General features: G+C 42.7%; 1 protein-coding gene across 17 annotated transcripts in view; it reads right to left on the reverse strand.

The window, feature by feature from the left end:
• LOC138516734 (alpha-adducin-like) overlaps positions 1–21,275 on the reverse strand; it is a 1,748,171-nt gene that overhangs the window by 1,283,403 nt on the left and 443,493 nt on the right. For all 17 annotated transcript variants that reach the window (XM_069632094.1, XM_069632098.1, XM_069632088.1 and 14 more), the window contains exons 4-5: positions 5,829–5,991; positions 4,257–4,408 (exon numbers count right to left, since the gene is read on the reverse strand). In XM_069632094.1, the coding sequence (XP_069488195.1) occupies positions 4,257–4,408; positions 5,829–5,991 (315 nt within the window). The remainder of the gene's footprint in view (positions 1–4,256; positions 4,409–5,828; positions 5,992–21,275) is intronic.

A 21,275-nucleotide genomic window follows, 5' to 3' on the forward strand; every position in this document is an offset into this window, starting at 1 on the left:
AGTCTTCCAGTAATCTACATGCCTAGGCTGTGCGCTGCTAGCGCATTGTTGGGTTGTACTAGTAGCATCCATCCACAATTACGCATTTATAACTTGACAATTAACATGAACTCTGCCAAAACTCCCCTTACCTCCCCCACAGTGTTCTTCCAACCACCCCCAACTCCCCTCCCTCCTTATTGTTGTTCACCCCTGTTCCACAACTGGAATCAAGGTCCATCGTGCATAGTGATTTCTTCTCCCCTACCGCCAGGCTGCAGTCCATGCAGGTACTTATCCCAAATATGATAATCTCTGTAGTGTTCTATAATGGTCATTCTTTGTGTCCCAGCTATCGGCAACTAGTGCGGAGGGCCAGTCCTTTACCTGCAGTGGCTTCCCCGGCCAGCACTGTGTCCCATTTTGCAGCGTTTTCCCCAGGGTTCACGTCCATGTTAAGCTCCTTTGCAAGTCTCTGCAGCTGTTCGTTTGCCGCAGTCATGGCTGCCTCTACCCAGTCCCATGCTTCTGCTGGTCTTGTGAATAAGGGTACTCCTTGTGGGCACTAGTTCTCAATGCTACCGGATACATCATGGCATATTTGAATCCTTCCCCAACCTCCCCCTCACCCCTCGCCCCCAAGCCTCCTGCACAGTGTCAAAGGATAGCCTGGCCATTTTAACGGTTTGTGAAATCGGGGTATATAGCAATCTTCGCCCCATTGTACTCCAGCAGGCCTTTCTTCATAGCTACTTGCAAAATGACATCTGTCTCTAATTGAGCAACTTGGCAATTACTTACCTGGGTGACCTCCCCCACACCGCCCCCCCAGGGGTGGATCTTGATTCGGAATTACAGAATTATAAGGGCTAGTTCAATGAAAAAGTACTTTTACAGCACTTCCGGTCCCATCAATTCATGAATCCATTATTCCAGAAACAGTTCCATCGAGGGCCATTCAGCTCTGCACGCTCAGGCAGCTTCTTTCTTTTAAGTGTGGTCTGCACATACCCTCGTAGAGGGCACACTGCGTGCTGCAATGTCGAGATGTGATCTTTCACTCCTGTGACTCTCAAAAAGACTTTGCGTAGAAACTGCCTCAGGAGCCCTACATTGAGACCCACTGGGTCTATTCTTTGCTGCAGCTGTGTTTTTGGCTTCTTGAAATGCTCTCAGGATGTCTCGTGTAGCACTGGACTCGCCAGCTCCTCCACCTTATGCTCCCTCCGTCCATTGTGGCAGCAGTGGTGCATGCTCTTTTGCCCCTCCTGTTGTGTAGGCCTCCATTTTCGTCTGTCCACCTGCCTTCTTAGCCTTCTCCTCCCTAGTCAATGATGGCGCCGTCACCAGGAGACCACCATTGCTCTGTGCTCTTTAGGGTTATCATCCCACTTCATCAAGCTAGGCCCTTCAGTGATTTACACAGACCCCAACTGTTATTGGTCGTGTGATGGCTGCATTCTGCTTGCTTTAAGCCCCAAACTGCATCTGAGGGAAGGGGGGTAGCTCTAGCCATTGCCCCCCTTTTGGGATCTGTGCTCCTCTGCCAGACCATGCCGGGGGTGCAGGGGGCGATTTCCCCCCATCGCCATTCACCTTCTTTAGGTTATGCTGCCAATCTTTTCATTGGCACCTCTCCAAACTTTTCCAGCATCTTCCACCAGCCCCCGCGGCCCAGCGCCACTCTACTCCGATCTCGGAGGCACACCCCGGACAAGGAGAGCCTGTACAATCACATGGGGTCTGGGGCCAGTGATTGTCCACAATGACCCCTCCACCGCTGCCCCTAGGCAATCTTGCCCTTCACCACCTGAATCATCGACTCTCTTGGTGTCTGTACGGCTCTTCGGCTTCCTGTTGAACAGTCGGAGTCACTCAGCCACGGGCACCATCTTGGTCTGTCCTCCATGGCGTTCCTCAGGTTTTTAGGCTGCTCCCACCGGCCTCGAGGCAGACTTGTCTCAGAATTCCGGCCACCGACTCTTTGATTTGTCTCCTCCGCCAGCGACCCTTCAATGGGTCCCATCAGTGCCAGAAATTCACTTTTCAGACATGGACACCTGGCCTCAAGGCAGAGCGACTGTGGAGCGCATCTACTCTGTCTGCCACGGAACAGCACCCCCCAGAATCATTATTTTATTAATGGCATCAGCTGTTCTATCTTTACTTTCCTCATTCCAGCGCAATCCAGCAGATTATGATGGAGCATGGTCAAAAATATGCAAAAAAAGTCATTGGGGAAGGAATTAGGGACAGAGTGGCTCATTACAGGGTTCAAAATAAATAAGGATTCAATTAACAGGAGCTAAAACCAGCTCTTGGGTGTCAGGCATCAATCACATAGCAGACAGGAGCTACCAGTGGCAAATCAGGAGCGAGGACCCAGTACAACGCAACTTCCACAGGAGATACACACTTAAACTGACCATTATTTATGATCCATTATGCTTAAATGTGTACCAGATATGTCCTAATTTATTTTTATTAGCATTGCTTATGCCAGATAAGCATGTTTGTAAGGATCCAGTTGAACTCGGGAGCCAAAAGTAGCTCCTGGTAGCTGTTGGTTTCAAGCTAACCGGGCTGTCCTAGACTTGAAGCAGGAGCTAAACCACCACCCAAAAATTTGAACCCTGCATTATTGCTGTGGGGTAGGGTGGGAAATCACGTGCTTATCAGTTGACCAACTAATAAGTAATAGTTGCATGTGAGCTGTAAAAAGGGAGTAATACATTACAGTGTACATTCAGTAATGGAAAAAGTGGTAACCTAGCAGTTGACGAATAACATTTTCATTAAGCATGTAGTTCTGCAAAAACTGCACGCCTAAGAACGAAAATACGACAAGTGTGGTGGAGGGTTGGGGAGGAAAGTGGATGGGGTGTATGATCTTTAAAAAATTATAACTTAAAGAAAAGTAACTAAATAATGGAAGTCTCCAGATGCATGAACATAATTTACACTTTTGAGACTGCTGAAAAACATCTAAAACTTCATCTGCCAAATTGACAGCTTTTTTACTGGCTCTAGTCATTCTCAGACTTCACTGCAGCAATGCCCTCCTGGCCGACATTTGAAAATCCCAACTCGCCTCCAGTTAAACGCTACTAAGCATCCACCTGTCAAATTCAACTTTGGCACTCACTATTTTGAGCAGGACATACCAGTCCTCATTTCATTCAACTGTCTTAATAGTAAACCCTGATGCATCTTTCACAACACAAAATGTATTGTGTATACTTTATAAGAAATAATGATTGACCTGTACAACCACCCAGTACAACCACTTCTGTTCTAAAGACGATAGATCCTTGGTTTACATTCTGTAAAAGCCTTGCAAAAAAAAAGAAGAAAAAAAACGAAAACAAAAAACAGCATCACAGACAACCCCAAAAGTCTTAAAAAAAAACAGTGCCATATAAAGAAAACACTGATGTAATCCCTTTAAGGTGCAATTTTCTGTGACTGTGCATCCTTGACCAGAATCCAGATAAAATATTCAGAGGACTTAACCCTCAGCGGGCCAAAAAGGCTATTAGGCTAGGCCCACTACTAATATGACACACCCTAAATACTTTTCAACACGTTTGGGGATTCTAAGCTCAAACCCCACTTTCAAGAACACCATACATAGTTACCATGAAACACTTACAACAAGCAAGAAGACTTCCTTTAGTTTGTCTCCTCCTGTCCTGAAGGCGGGGCTATTTTTTACTTTCGATGCCCACGTAGACGAAACCCAATTTCTCAGGTCATCAGATATTGACTTTGCCTACCATTATCCTCATCACTCATAGTGAGCTGCGAATTAATTTCTACATCAAATTGTAACAATACAGAATACTAATGTTCACCATGTGCTTGGCAAATGTTAAGTGACACTTGTGCAATCCACCATATATTCAATATTCCTGTTCTGCTTCTGTATCACATGATTTTAGGTTTTTCTTAATTTTACTTGCCAGTTTATGTTTCATTGACTTGGGACTTCACTTGATTTATACTTTGCTTACTCTCGGTCCCTGTGCCATTACCTTTGAGAGAGCCCTTCCTTCCTTTGCTCTTCTGCACTCTGCACAAGCCTAACAAAAAAAACAGCAGCATGGACAACCCAAATGTCAAAACATGTGCAGCACATGCTTTCATCCATCAAAGCTAAATTGACGGGAAACAGGTTTGCCAGATACTTTCCATAAAATGGGACATTTTCACTTAATTTGGAAGAATTCCAAGGGACCCAATCTGTTTGTACACATCTCTTCTTTGTTCATACTCACAGTTATATGGTTGTAAATGAGCTGAGACCACCCAAAGAGATCGGCCAGTCTGTGAAATGCAGCCAATTTGCATCGAAGTAACTTTTCACCTTTCTCGTAAGCAATAGAATCTGAACCCCTCAGGTCATTAATGGGTGTAACCATCCCAAGACCTGAAACAAAGCAACACACAACTTTGAATTAAAAGCAAAAAAGGTTTTAAAGTTTCTAAGACGAGACAAAAATGGCAACATACATAAAAAAGTACATGTGGCAAACTTAACATTCCTATTGTATTATGTTAACCAAATAGTAAACTTAATTGAACACTGTACATGTGTATTAAGTTTCAAAAGGAGTTTAGGTTCCAAAATAGAAAACATCTAAAATGACATTTTACCAAAGTAGAACCAATTCACAATTCAATTTAGCACACCTAGAAAAGGATGTTAAGATTAGCTACAACATAAAATAGTGACGTTTGAATTTATGCAAACTTACACTTGTAATAATACTACATTAGCATTGCAAATTTAGTATTTTACGGCATATTACAGTGTAACTTTTGAGAGTTTACTCATGAAAAGTTTTCTCCATTACTAGCACAATTAGGCAGGAGTAAGATTTTTATGGATGTCCAAATGGTGACTACCGTCTGGCTATTTACGAGATATTTGTCTCCAACAGACTTATGTGAAAGAAAATACAAATGCATATTTTGGGGAAATTTGATTTGCTAGTGTATTAGATGCAACAATTTCAAAATACAACGTGCATCAGTTCACAAACTTTATGACATTGCAGATTAAGAGTTGAACTTTACACTTACAAGACAAAATTGACAGACTTCACATGAACAAGTTGGCGTTACTGCATGTTATTTTAACCTTATGCTCTTTTTTTGTTCAGTTTTTATTAATATGTATGTCTCTGGAGTAAATCTCCCAAATACCATATTTCATTTGTTTTTATTTAGACTGGAGACATCTCACCATGGACAAGGGATTCTAAAATTATACTACATCGCGTTAAGTAATAGTGTCCTGAAGAAAGCCCGGAGGATAGATTATATATTCAAAATGTAACCATCATCAGTTAACCTCTGAGCTGGAAACACAAATATGTCGATCAATGAAGTGTGCAGATAACAAATACAGTGCACTAAATCCCTTTAGTAACTAACCACATTTCTGTTAATTTTGTTACACTCAGATTCAGATTGAGCATATTAGTTATGCCATCAGATATAAATTGTGTTAATATTTTTGTACTATCAATTGTGAATACATTTTGTTCTATCAGTTTTTTGATTGGTGTCTGATCAAAACGACTGAGGGATTTGTACCTCAGTCTTGCTCTAGGCCACTATCCGTACCATACTGTGTTAAAGGCCGGTCTAGCCTGTACTCACCTTTGTATGTTTTTCAATGGTATTTCAGATTACAGGTTAAAATGCACAGCCAATTCCCACAGAACATGCATTTGAACCATAATCATAGTGTCGCTAACTCAGCACAGTAGTTCAAATGGTATATGTTGCAGAGAATTAAATGGAACCAAAAAAGCACACAAATCAAGTAATTCTGCACTCACTCATGTTGATGGCAGCCATTCCACCTTGTGGGGTTGCAGGGTACACATTTGGTACAGTTGTGGTCATGAAATCTGCAATCTGCTGTAAAGCAAGCAGGCCAGCTGGATTCTTCCCCTTCTTGAACTGGTCCTGAATCATGGACTCCAGTTCATCACAAAAAGCCTAAAAACACAAAATATCTTGTAAGCATTTTTTCTATGAAAGTCTGAATACAATCATCAAACCCTTGGAGGCTACAGGCTTCTGTGCCATGTGGATTGGCAGTACACAAGCACTTTATTCTCCTTTTTTAACTATATAATTAAAGTGGTCTCACGAAAAAATGTATTCCTTTGGCATCATTGGTGCTAATAAAAGGTCTATATTTTATTCAGGATTATTTAGTGAAACCAGTGTACTGCGCTTACCAAAGATTTCATGATATTTTGCAAATAAAATCAATACTAATAATACATTGCGGTCGATTAGTCTTCATTAGGTGGAATTTAAATAAACAGTCCAGCCAACATGTGTTTCGACCTCTGGTTTAACTAAATAATCTGTTACTCTGTATTGGGTCTAGGGCAAGACCCAACATTACCAGTGCTGCAGCATACCTCACAAATTTATGCTAAATATCTTGAGCCCAAGTGCACTAACAAGCAGTTTACCCTAAAGATCACTTTCTATATTTTGCTCAGATTTGTATAAGAAAGTAGTTTTATGGATTAACCAACTAATTCAAGATAATCAACGCATCCCCTCTTCCTTAAAGATGTTTTACAGACTGGAGCATTCAGATTTAAAATAAGTCCAATATTGTGTCCACTCTCAATACACATGCACAAATTTCCTTCTAATGTTGTCCAATCCATTGACCAAGCTGCATATTACAGCAGCCTCATTGTATGCATTTATAAACTATTTTGATGCAGATTCTCAAAATAAATTGAAAACGGAAGATGAATCTGAGAGAATGAGTATCTTCTCAATATCTGTAAAAGAACAGGAGAACGTTTGGTTAAAATGCTTTAAAATTCCCAACAGCAGCAAAACGTCTATCTTTTGATGTATTGTATGCATCAAGCCATCTTACACCAATGAGGATTTCTGGAATTGCTCAACATACTCCAAATATTAGTTGGTCTCGTCAACCGCCTAATGTTATTTTTTTGCATACGATATTTGATTGGAAATAAGTTCATGATTTTTGGTTAATTGTGCAAAAAAAATATACATTTTCAGACCCTTTATCCTTATTGTCCATATTTTCTGGACCTCTCAGTGATACCGATGTAAGCGTCTATATAAGTTATAAATTACTATTACTTTTTAAATAATTACACTTAATTGGAATTGTAAATAATTAATAATTTCATTATGTTGAATATATGTGTTCAACAGACTAAAAAATGTTTTTCCAAAACTTAATTGAACATATTTTGTTTTCAAAATGTTCTTCCTTCACAGATATTTAAAATAACTGATCCCTCATTCTTAGTGTACAAACACGCTAAATGTATGAATGTTCCAAAGCCCCCATAAACATGTTCAGAGTTGAATAGTATTGTAATCATGCTATATATCCCACCTCTACCTTTAAAAATAAAAAATAAATGGATTTGGGTTCTTATAATCACGCTTCATGCCAGGGTCCAGCTTCAGAACATGCAACCAGATTTTAAAACTTGTGCTGCTCTGCGGGTCTTGCTCCAAACACAGCGTTGCCCGCAAGCTAACCGATCGCCTCTATCGTAGGTCTCTGTATTGTCTTTTCCCCCAACTAACAACTAGTAAATGGTTTCATTATGAATTAGATATTCACTCATAACCTTCAATATCCTCATAACATTTACTATGCTAATTGTTATTAAATGGTTATATGCATGCTTTAAGCTTAATATCTGTATAGATACACAATTCTTATTCTGAAAAGGTTTAATACTATTTAAAAAAGGTTTAATACTATTTAACAATAGGTGATATAAAGGTTTAGAAAAGTAACCAGGTAAAATGTATGCCACAAGTTGCTTTTCTGTAATGGCCTTTTTGGAGCTTTTATTGGTTAAGTATCACACACATAAACAGCCATCTTCTGGTTGGCACAGAGGATTACAGGTTTTTTAGCGCAAAGTTAAAGGAAGTTATTGATAGGGGTGCTCGTCATCCTCTCCATTATGCGTGTATGGGTACAGGTGTTAGGGAGAATTCTCTGTTTAGGCTGAATTTCCTAACCTAGTGAGTCCCCCAGCAGCTTTGCTGGATTTTTGGGGTTTATTTTTTTCTCCTGCCAAGAGGGAGACTCTTTTACCCTCACTCTTGGACATGATTTGAGTGTGTTTCTTTGAATCTAGAAGTGTTTAATGGGCTATGGGGTCTTTTACTCCATAGGGTTTCATGTGTTTTTGTGATGTGTGTGTTACACAGCACCCTCAGTGCAGTGACACAGGGGTGTCATAGTGACCCCCCAGTATAGACTCCATACCCTGGGACGGACTACTGTCTCCCAGGGCATGTAAAGTCACCATTGACTTTACTAGTCTTAAATTCTCAACAGAACCAGTACAAACCATCATATTGTGGACGTACTGGCTGGGGCAATTCGATTGCCCCAGGGTCTGTTAGTCGAGGGGGCACGTCTCCGTCCCCCCTGATCGAGTTTTGGCTTGTGGCAGTGGATACTACTTTTTATATTCAACCGCGAATATTTTCCTATGGGATTTCCCATTGTTTTAGGCTACTATCTTTATTTAATTATTTACGGCAGCCTCGAACAACCGCCGGTTTATTTAATTAATATTAATTCTCCGGTTGGTATTTTTTGCCAAAACTTGATTCTAAAATGGCGTTTGTGTTCTCTTCTGTGACTCCAACCCAAGTCGAGCCCTTTGTTCCACTTTTTGGCGGGCTTCTCCTCAAAAGCCCTCCAAAGTAGTGCCACTCTGTCTGGGGTACTTAGGAGGGGTGGAGGGGAATTTAGGCACCCTGGACTGAGTTGCCTAGGCAACTCAAGACGCACTCCATCCTGATTGGCCCAAGTGGTGAGCCGGCCGGCTCACCACTTAGCATGTTTGAGTGACAGCTAGGCTGAGTGAATGGGGGTTTGCTGCATAAAAGCAGGGCTTTGGGGACTAGAACTTCAGAAGTCGCCACAGGACCCAAGAATCCGACGAGGGAGAAGCTGAGCCGACCTGCCACGACACCACCACCGGTGGAGCCCTGCTGGACCGCCTCACCACTTTTCCCAACGACAGAGGAGATCTCCCGCCGGAGAGTCTTCTTCCTTTGACTGGTGGGGATAACCAGTTTCACCGTCTTTTCGCTTTCCCGACGTACCTCGTGGCCGCCTTGCCCGTGCCAAGCATCCCGGCAACCGGGATACCACGTTTTACCACGACCGCGAAACCAAGGTACAACCTTTAACCGGAAAAATCTGCGGCTGGTTTCTTCCCTGGTAGTGCAACGACCTTCATCTTTCCTCCAAGTCGAGATCTTGGACGACGACGCAACTTGCACCCACTACCAGGAACAACTGCCACCGCTGGAGGATCCTTCCCACTTAAGGTACCGTGTCCCGCCTGGCTTCCCTTGCTACCGACTGTACGGGGTAGATTTAGCCCCCAGCTTTCGAACCTGGGTTAGCCTGGGACACCTTGGCTAAACTTTTCTAAGCCTCTCTAAACTCTTCTTGAACCCTCTGCAAGACTTTCTAAGCCTAGTGTAACTGTGATCTTGGGCGCATTTGTGCTCTGCTCCCTCTAAGAGTGGGCCCAGCCTTTGGACTTTGGCTCACCAGTGCCTTTTTGCTCTCTGCCTTGCTAACAGTGTTCCTGAATCATAGAGTGGTGTACCTCTTCATATTCTGTCTTTTTCCCCCCCCTTTCTCACAAACTTATTAGAGTGCAATCTAGTTAAGCGCTCACCTCTGTATGAAAATAAGTGGTGTTTTACTGTGATTTATCTAATAGGGAAAAAGGGGTGTATATATCATAATAGTAACTGTGTTTAGAATATTTTACAATAAGAGTGCTGGAGTGTTTTCAACTGTGTTTTTTGATAAATAATTATATACTTTGATACCAAAGCTCTGGTCAGTGTTTGCCTATTGAGTATACTTTGCATACTGCCTAACTCTTCTTGAGGGAAGTCTGACTGCTCAGCCACAGCTACCAGGTAAATCTGAGTGGTACAGACTGCTACCAAGTGGGTTTACTGCCAACACCTGTAGTCTTAAATCTTTTGCAGTGTTCCCTAAGGGAACTGCACAGGTTTCTGCCTAACAACAGGCACCCACACAATGCCTTCACAAATTGAAGCCCTCAGATTTTTCATTTTCCTGGCTGAATGTCATTGTGTCGTAAGACATACGCACCATGTTTCATGGAGAAAAATGTAAGTAACACTCCAAACAACTTAATGGGCATGTGTGCATCAGACGTTACTTATGCAGTACTACACATTAGGTGGTTTATATCCGTTTATAGTCGTAGCATTGCAAAAGCTGCCATCTAGTGGTCAGTTCAGAGTATTACAAGTGGTTTACTTCTGTAAAATCAACGCTGGCTTTTCTTTCACGCAATCCTTATCCTAAATGTACAGGTACCCATGATGCTTCACAAATCTGCATCTTGTTTCTTCTGCTGACTTGACGTGAACAGCACAAGCAAATCAGTCTGTGTGTAGTTCAGTTCATGAGGGGAGGAAGTGTGGGCACTAAACAGATAGATACTAAACAGATAGAAGCTACAGAAAGATCATTAATGTGTAAAGGCGGGTGGGTGAGCCATAGGAACAGCTAAAAATAAATGTTTAATTACAGCCTGTTCCTCCTGTAGGTCGGATTGTGCTAGGGTGTCTACACAATAGTATTGTGCAATCCAGTTCCTCTTGTTGAGTGAGCTTTTGGAATGAAAGGAAAGGGTTTCTGGGCTAGTGTATAGTAGAGTTGAACGCATCATACAATTTACCTTGCAATGCTATAAAGAAATAAAGACATGACTGTTCTGTCTAAACAGAACATGATTACCCAGCACATGTAAAGCATTTAAAGAGATCTTTCCTTTCAGGTTTAAGGGTCTTGGAAAAAAAGCAGGAAACTCTATATACGGATTAACAAGGAAGTTTGAAAAGTAAGCCAATTTACTGCAATCTTAGTGGTAGCCATTAGGGTTCCATTTTATTTTTTGAATTCGTGTTATCTGCCATTTTTGATTGGGCGCTGAGGGATACTTTGTTTAGGAATGCCACAAGCCAGGCCTAAAGTAGCTGTTGGGCATACACGGGCTAACAGAGACCAGCCCTGCACCCTCTACAGTGGTTGGGACTGGTTTAGACCATCCCCTAGCCGTAGAAGGTCCATTAAACATCTTGTGGGGGTGGACTAGAATGCTTGCAGGTTTGAGGCCAACTCGACTGGCTTGCGCCAAAACCTTTGTTATGTGTTTTAACAGAGGGTTGGTTTAGACCAGCCATGAATGTGTATTTTTATCTAGGAGAAATGATTATCTTGCCACCAGTTCCACAGAATTCTTCTTAAAACTGCTGCAGGTTTACTTAGCTGCTGGAAGATTTTGGCACTACAAAGCTGTAACTGAATTTTTAGACCAAGTATTGGTCACACTGGTTGGGTTTGTGTCTCTGTACCTTCGCTCCGGTGTTGATTTTTGGCTACTGGACATCCTTCTTGGGCTGACCCCTTGCACCTCTTGGTCTTCCTCATAGGCTGGGCCTTGCATGCTGGGACTGTCTTTGGGCCATTTTACCACCATCTTTTTTGCTCTGCCTTGGTCATCCTCCTTGGTGGAAGATGCTTTCGTCCAGAAGGGTATTTCAACCTGTCGTAAGCCATAATTAGAACTCTGGCACAATGTTCAAAGGTCTTTATTTTCTTACAGCTGGCCTGACCGCCTGGCCAGATAAAAAAGAAAATAAGTAAAATCAGAGCCTGACGGTGAGATCTGTTCCCTATTTTAAGACCCAAAGGATCAATAAAAGGGTACTTCCGTCAGGATCAATCAAAACAAAGTCTGTAGCCCAAATCCTAGCCTAGGCTGCTCCTTTCCTTAAAAAACGAATAAGAAGCCAAAAAGATCTTCCCAGTTTTAACAAGGCTTTAATGAACCATCACAACAAATGCAAAAGGCAAACATCCCAGCACCCCAAATTAGATCAGCAGACCAAGAAGTATCCTTCAAGTTTGCTGATGTTAATGAAGTGACATGGTCTCATAGGACTTTCCAACAAATTCAATTTGCAAAGAGAAGTATGGACGAATCATCCTGGACATGGTTGCCGGCTTTACTGGCTCCGAACAAGCAGCGATAACCATGACTAAAAGGAAGCTGCCCGACTAAGCTGGTATCCCTCCTATCCTGGAATACAAGAGGATTTGTAGATCTACTAGAGGGGAGATCGCTTATTTGGGATGATTGGGATTTAATTTGTTTCCAAGAAACATGGCTATTATTGCTACCATCCCTAGATGGGTTTTCGGTATTTGTAAACCCGGCCATCAAGTTGACTACACTTCTAGGTGCATGTTTGTTAACTCTGGTTAATAACAACTCACATTATGAGACAGTAAAACACGTGAAGATGGGCCCTTTTCTAAAGTATTTAATCCTGAGAAGGAATCGGGAGGCTAAAAAAGTGACTAGCATGGCGGCCTCTCATTCTAATTAACGTCTGTTAGCATGTGAAAGGTATTAGCCCCATAGATATGAGGTATAAATTAGCAAATGCCATTGACGGAGCCTATACCTGGCCGAATTCAACCATTATCCATCCATGAAGCAACTACAAATCTGGATAACTAGAATCTGTCTGTAGGCGATAATGAAAAGATTAACCTATGGTTAGAATTGATGCTGAGCCATGATCTGCATGTACTGACGGGTGCTTTGAAAAAACCCAAAAATCTCAAAATCTAATAAGGAATGTTGAGTCTTTGGAAGTGGAGATTTTGGCAAAAAAAGATCATAATTGGTTAAAACTATCTTCGCATAATGACACCATGAGTCCTAAACCTGTACTGAGTTGAAGTGACCAATAATGGCTACCGCCTGAAATTGAATACGCAAGATGTAACACAAATTCTAAAACCCCTTTGAATAGGATGAATGGGAGGACCCCACATGAGGCCAAAAATCAAGTTGACTAAACGTCCATTCTTCAGACGTATCGAATAAAAAACAAAAGGCTATGACAAGGCAAAATTCCATTCTCACAGCTATGATGCGGTACTGGTAAAGAAAACAGTAAAGGTTGCTTCTTCGAAAAACACAAAAATAAGTCCTGAATCTAGTCTAAAGGAGGCGGAAATCAGAGTTGAAAGATGGCACATCAGTCATAGATGCATTCTATATCAGAATGACCCGAATTTATGTTACGTTCTTTGAATAAGAAATCTTTGCATGAAACTTGGTCCCTTATAAAGGTCTTTGAAACAGAATCAAACATCCTTACAGACAAATTGTGTCTCGGAAGCAGTATGGTCAGCGTTCTTCAAAACTTTGTATGCACCCTCGGGTGGGACATATCGACAACTGGCAAAATCATCATCCACTTGTCCCTGCCCTATGACCATGATGACCTGGTGACTTTAATTAAGGGATTGAATACTTCTAAGGTGCCTGGCCCGAGAGGCTTATCCAACATTATAGTAAGAGAAAATCCTCATAAATGGGCCTTGATCTTGAATCCGGTATTCAAAAATATACTAGTCTAAATCCGGTGGGCAGTCATAATTTCGAAAAAAAAATGTCGACAGACAAAAATGTCGACTTTCGTTTTTTTTAATTATATATTTATTTTAGGGGTTCGGGAGTTAAAAAAAGGGAGAAATTTAAAAAAAAATTAAAAAAGGGGGGTTGGGGGGGGGAACCCCCCCCCCATTTAAAAAAAAAAATGCATTGAAAAAAAAAGTCGACTTTTTTTTCAACATTTTTTTTTCGAAATTTTGACTTTCGACATTTTTGTTGTCGAAATTATAACTATAAACCTCTAAATCCATCCCACACTCCTGGTAAACCGCGACTATCATCTCAATTTATAAAAAATGGTACCCACTCGAATCCAGCCAATTATAGACCAATAGCGCGGTTAGATTTGCTGGGGAAACTATATGCCACCTTGCTACTCAAAAGGCTGTCGGAAGCGGCTGTGTGTGTCAGTGTTACAGTGGAGAGACTCAACAGTGTGGCTTGACACTCGATTGCTTGGTCTTTGCTAGTTCCTGCCTCCTGCTTTGGGTGCTTTCCTCTAGCACTCCAGTATGAGGAATACGAGGAGGATAGAAGGAAGCGAGGACTCCGCACGTTATCGAGATTTGAGACACCCCCTCACACCCGAGGCTACTGCGGCTGTGGCCGTCAGAAAAACAGAACCCGATGTGAGCAGTGGGGTGAGCGGCGGTCGTTGTGCCTCGGTGCTCCCCAGTGGGCCCCGGCGTGTGCCCAGTGGAGCTTAGCAGTGGTGTGGTCCACTGAGCTCCGGTTCCCGCTGTCGCCCAGCTCTCCAGAGGCTTTGGTGTCGGAGGCAGGAGGGGGTGGTGGGGTTGGGGGAAGGCGAGGCTACCAGTACTGCGAGCGGGGACTGTGGGCTTTGTCCTTTGACCCGCTCACTTTTTATCAAATCAATTAAAAAGGAACTGGTTGATAAAAAAATAAAAAATAAAAATAAAAAATAAAATCAACCAGTAGCAGAAGAGGGAGCACAAGAGTTGGAGTCAATGGCCGCTGAGAACAGCACAAGACCCGAGACAAGAACGCACACTCACCACCGACTCGCGTTCCCCGCCAGCCAGCCGCAGAGCTTATCACAACTTCTCTCCGCAGATGGAGATCACCACAAATTGACTCTGGATCACCTCTAAAGCTACCGAGATAGTGCAGAGTTACACATTTGGATCTATGTGATCCAACTGCGGCTGATTTTGCTGCAACCAAAATGTTCACATGTGAAATGTACTAACCACAAAAGGTTCGTACATTTCCCATGCAAATACACATTCATAATCCCTACATACCCACGACACACCCCCCACCCACGACACCCCCCCCCCCCCCCCCCACACACACACACACACACACACACACACACACACCTCCACCCACACCCCCACTTACAGGTCATTGCGTCACACCTTGTGCCTGCAGCGCAAGTTACCCTTCACTTCCATGATCGGGAACCGGCGCCGCAGGGACCTTTTCTTGGTCTTTTTTTTTCGGGAGCTGCAGGGTTTCCCCCGCAACCTCTGCTCAGTATACTGTAAAGTATAGTGAGCGGGGTGTTGCAGGGGAATCCGCCGTCAAGCAGGGATCCTTCTTGAACTGACCAAAGAGAAAGCGAATTGAGAGTCATCGCTAGTGGGAATCGCTAATACAATCAACTCAATACTGATTCCCACCCTAAAAGACTCAAGGCTGGAAATAGCCAAACAGGAGCTGGACATCTCAGCAACTCCAATCTCGCTTGGCACAAAGACGAAAGCAGAAGAGGACCAGAATTTTCTGCTACAAGAGATTCTGAAACAGCTATATTCTTTGAAAGCACAGGGGGTGAGAGCAGGAGAGGGGGAGGGAATCGAAGAGTTAACAAATGCTTTCGACGACACCCCCCTCTCTGATCGACTTTAGAGGAATTGAGAAGATTAGCGAATGTGGTAGAAGGGGTGGAAGGAAAGGGAGATTCCCCTCTCACAAACTCTGCAAGATGAGCCAACGCAGGGGTAGGAAAAGCAAGCCCCAAAGTTGACAGAGGTAGGCCTACAGTACTCTCGAGGCAGGAAGAAACTTAAGAAAAGAGCAGCCAAGCAGAAGAGCACGACTGCTTTGATACCCCTCAGATAAAAATCAGAAAAAAACCTGAAAAACTTAAAACCACAAGAAACAGGAACAAACTTCTTCCTCAAGTCTATCCTGACACATCCCCAATCAAAAGAAATAGCTGGAAAGGACAAAGTAAGTAGTCCAGGAGAGATCAGGAGGGCTCCTCAGCAAGAAACCTGGAAGAAAACTCATGCAAGAAGCGAAAGCCTGTGAAGTGCACCCCCCCCCCAGGAGATACGACACAAGTGATTGAGATCATTGATCATTGGTGTGAGTGTGGGCCAACAAACTGACCCACAAGAACAGTTTATGGAAGGCCCAGAAGCAATGGCAGTAGGAGATGGCAAGGATCCCAACACGCAAATTGAGGGTCCCACAACAAAAGTTACCAGTAAGCTCCAGTCTGTTACATTGACCAAATGGCCACCATGGGCCCCAACCTTCCTGAAGAAAAGCAATCCTGCTGTATCATCGAAAATAGCCACTGGCACAGGAACAATCCCAGGACGAAACTAGCTCCAATATTCCTAAAACATTTGGACCTGAAGCAAGTCAAAGACGCCATGGAGGAAAAAGTCAGGACTGGAGAGGAGAAGACCTCTGTCTTATCTGGGAATGCAAACGGCACCAGGAAATCAACATCGCTAATGGTCACAAATCTGAAGGAATGATCCGCCCAAAATAATCTGGGGAAATATACCCCCCACCTCTGAATGTGTGGAGGATGGAGCATCTGAATATGCAGTCCCAATGGTTTGGCTTAAGTCAGTAGGAAAGAATCCACAGTATAACCCGCTCTGCAGAAGTGGGATACTAGCACACTTTAAAAGGGTCTATGTCTATGTGTTTGTAACGTGCCGACAGCCCACAGGCATCAGGGCGCGGAGGCATCCTCAGAGGGGAAAATAGCATATTAAGAGGGTAAGATTAACCAGTGTTGGTTCGCGAAGAAACAAGTCAGTCATATATATACCGAATAGGCCCTTGAGGATCAGAAAGTTATTGGAAAAGATGTGTTTTCAAAAGTTTCCTAAACTTGCTATAGTTACCTTCCAGTCTTAAATTCACTGGAAGGCTGTTCCAGGACTTGGCCGCTCTAATCGGGAAGGCTCTGCCCCCACCAGCTGCTCGTTTAACCAATGGGACAACCAGGAGGCCTATGTCAGCTGATCTCAGGTTTCTCCTAGGTGTGTAGATGGAGCATTTCTCCTTAAAATATTTTGGGGCCTTGCCATGTAGGCATCTATGAACGATCGTCATGGCTGTGAAGAGGACTCGCTCTTCAATTCTGAGCCAAAAGATCCTTCCTTGCCGCCGATATGTGCTCTCCATATTTGATTTTCTTAACAATGCGAACGGCATCCTTTGGCATAACCTGGCATCGTTGCAGCTCCTTCTTGGTGGCGCCCACTAGCATCGCATTGCCATAGTCCAAACAGGACAGAATAGTCGCTCTTGTGATATTTGCAGCGTTAGCTTCACTTATGTATGGTCTGATGGCTCTCAACAGTCACAAGTAATATGTATTGTTTTTCTGCAAATAGTTTACTTGTGCTACGGCCCCCACTGATGCTTCTACTAGCATCCCTAATGTTTTAACTTGGGGTAGCACTGGAATTTTAGCTCCTTTTATCATGAACTCCCTTTATGTGTCTCCTTATTTGGATCTTACCTGCACAGAACCAAAGATCATGAGCTCGGTCTTGCTGTTATTAAGACACATCCAGTGCCTCTGCATCCAGATGTCAATGATTTTATAAACTACTTCTATTTTCGCACACACTGTGGTGTAAAAGGGTGCCAAACCTCTACCGATTTGACTCAAAGGACCTAGAATTAGTGAAATTCTCCGATAGGCCTACTTCCACTTTATGTAAGCTATGGAGAACATCAAGAAAAGAACAGACTGCCATCTTAAACGCAGCCAGTGAATTGGAGAGACAAAACATATGGGTACAGCCTCAGCACCAGCGGGAACAAATAAAAGGAAAATACTCAGCTCAGCATCACGCAGATGAGCCACCAGGTGGGGCAAAAACCCACATGAAAATGGCAGACCACACAAGAGAAAAAAGAAGGCAGACAAGAACAAAATAGCGCGCTTGCCCTTCTTCCAGAAATTCTTACACAAGTACTGCAGAACCTGGAACTAGGGACACAGTCCCTTTAGGCAAAATGGTATAAGCCTAATAAGCTGGAACACGTGGGGTCCAAAACCTTTGTATCAAAAACAACAATGAAGGACCGCTTATTAAACAAAGCGGACATTGTAATTCTCCAGGAAACCTGGTTAAATCGGGGATTGAAGGCTATGCAGTCTGCACACTACCAGCACAACAGGCAAAAGGGAGGCCCTCAGGAGGTCTACTGATGGCATTTAAAAACTCATTAAGCAGCGAAATACTTCCAATTCCAACTAATAGCAAAGGCATTCAAGCCTGTAAACGTACGCTAATATCGTATAAGCCAGACTTACAGGTGGTGCTTGTTAATGTTTACTGGAACACCGCCTGGCTCAACCTGCAGGCTTTTAAATGATTATTATCATTGCTTGAAAACATCAAACTTAACCACGGGGGAGCCCACATCTTAGCAGGAGACCTGAACACAGTGTATAAAGGCCCCAAAGCTGCAGGAAGGATTGACCTGTGCCGGGGTTTCAAGGAAAGGCAAACAATGGGTGGAGTTCATGGACTCTTGGGGCTTGAAAATGATCAATCAGGCAATCCCGGGGGAAATTCCACAGTGAACGACATGGGCTTGAGGAAGCTCCTCATCCACATTGGACTATATATTTGTTTCAGCAGGGTTCCTCACACATTTTATTTCCGAAGATCAGTCCTGAAGGAGGGAGCAACCATAGCTGGCGAGAGTTGGCAATTCTAGACATTAGTACCACCTTGGCAGACAAGCAATCACAGGACCTGGTTATCAGTAAGGGAAAAGTGTGCCTCCCTAAGTATAGGAGGGAAGGCAGAAAGTTGAATAATATCGTACTGGCAGTTCCAGTTGAAGTTCTGCAGGAAAACTGCAAACGAGCCACATTTGCAAAGTACATCTGGTCTATCAGTCTGCCGAGTACAGGTGACTTAGCGATGCGCCCGCACCTCTGCCATGTATTTGATGAGGAAACCTGGCTCCACAAGAAAGCACTTCAGCAGAAGCTGAGGAGACTAAGGAAATCAAATCTTGGCTCAGAATCAGCTAAAACAGAAGCCAAAAAAAAAAACTATCAGCAGCTTATAAGCACTGGTCAATTGGTAGAAAGATGCTGCTCCTCCAAAAAGATGAAGAAATGCTGAAGACACTATGCAAAGACAACATTTCTGGGCAATTATTAACCAGACAGAAAAGCACCGCTGATGTTCATTGCAATCTGGTCACCGAGGCTAAATGGATAGAGTACCTGACCAAAAACTTTGAAAATCTGAACAAAACTCAAGAGGGCTCGGATAAAGGAATTACATGGCATTTGACGAAGAAGACATAGTGGAACTGACAGTTAATTCATCTTTGTGCAAGGCAGCAGATCCAAATGGGCTGACATACAAGGTCCTCAAATACAATAAAATGGTCTGGCCAAGACTACTATAATGGCTTTTCAACAGGATTTTGAACTGTCGAAAGTTCCCCCCTCACGGAAAACAGCAACAATGATCCCATTCTTTAAGGGGGGGTGAAAGGTTACAACCAAAGAACTATCGCACAATTGCCCTCCTGAACATTGAAAGTAAACTGTTCATGAAACGGATGAGAGAACTGGAAAAATGGGTATAGGTGGCACAAGTCATGTCTATATGTCAAACAGTAAATATTCGCAAAAAGGGGGGTCTTGATATATCAACCTGTTGGTGTCCTGCGCTTATGGTGGGTGTCGACTGCCAAGTGAAGTAACAGATTACCCCTTGCTCCCTTCAAGTTAGAAGAAAAATCAGGGATCTGGGAGCCCTTCTTCACTAAGTAGGCAGCGCCAGCATAAAAATGATCAACACAAGGTAGTTTTGAAAATTAGAGTGTATTTGGTTTGCCCTTTAAGACACGTGTTTCGGTGATAACTTCGCCTTTTTCAATCAGGGCTACATATGTTAAAACGTTGTATGAGATGTACCACAACCACAGGGTGGTTTTATAAATTGACATAACATTGGTAGTGATATTAAACAAACAGTCACAAATAGAATATAGTAATTACACACAATGTAACACCAAAAAAGAGGAGGGGTAAGGGGAAGAGTGATTAGGGTAAAAGGAGGAGAAAGAAGGAAAAACAATGGGAAAGAACAAGAGAAACAAAACATTAACTTTGGTTTTGAGAACATAGCATTATGAGCTAAGAAAACAAAATTAGAGCAAAATCCATTCTTTGTTCATGGTTCTCATTGGGTAATGATATTGGTTTTACCTAATATGTGATCCAATGACTGTATGTCTGATTTATATTTGGCTGGTTGCCCTGAAACACAAGTGCCACATCACAAACAACGAGCTAAAAGACCAACCAAAAGTGACACTACCACAGAGAACCTGGAGAATATTTTTGCCATCTGATCTTTCCAGGAACCACCAATTTACCAGATACATCAAACTTTACAAGAACTAAATATAGTACCAATCAGTATAATTAAAGAAGAAATGAAACCAAAATCTAAAATTTACTCCGCAGCTGAATCCTGAAAACACGATTGATGCTTTCTACAAAGCAGATACCAAAGATCTTGATAAGAGCAAGCTGACTAGCACCAATAGATTCAAAAACCGGAAACAAAGCAAAACTTGGAAAGGAATTTGACTCTCTCAGAACAACTGGCACTCAATCTTAAAAACAGATTGTAATCAAGGAGGCCGGCAAAGGCGGCAACGTGGTAATTATGGATCGAACTGACTATTTGGCAATGGCCAACAATCATATCTGAATTCCAGGATGCTATGAGCTACTATTGACCAATCCTCGACAAGAAATCCTATCGGAAGTAACAGAACAAATTCAAGCCTGGCACAAGAAAGGCTTACTTTCTGATGAAGAAAGAGCATGGATGGTGATTAAACAACCAATCATTCCCATAATAGATTACCCTGACATCAAATATTAGCCCATCCATGCTGCCGGAAGAGGAAAAACCTAAAATGAATAAATGGCTAGACATATCAACTTCAGGTTTCAGAAAATGCGGGATATGCACAATCAGCAAATATGCTCATAACCCGACCATCAAGTTCACAAACAACTTTGGCACAACTATAACCATTCATGACAATATCAACTGTAAATCCAAGTTTGTGGTAGATGCAATCATTTGCACTTGTCGAAAGATATACATTAGACGTACCATTCGCAAACTAAGGATACGGGAACACCTTGCCTCAGTAGGCAGGCAAGATGCAACACTGCCCCTCGCGGTCCATTGGCAAACATATCACCAAATGGACGACAAATGAAACATCAAATTCATTGGACTAAGAAAAATACGTCCTGGCAGACGAGGATAAAATCAAGAACTATGCCTGAGACAACAAGAGGCACGAACCATATGCCATTTCAGGTCCACCTTGGTGGGTTTGAACTCTGACAATGAGATGGGAGCCTTTTTGTGACGAGGAATCCGCCAGAGTTTTTCATTTGATGCATGATGAACTGGGATA

This window comes from Ambystoma mexicanum, chromosome 6q, assembly GCF_040938575.1.
Source record: "Ambystoma mexicanum isolate Mex_15411 chromosome 6q, UKY_AmexF1_1, whole genome shotgun sequence".
Lineage (NCBI taxonomy): Eukaryota > Metazoa > Chordata > Amphibia > Caudata > Ambystomatidae > Ambystoma > Ambystoma mexicanum.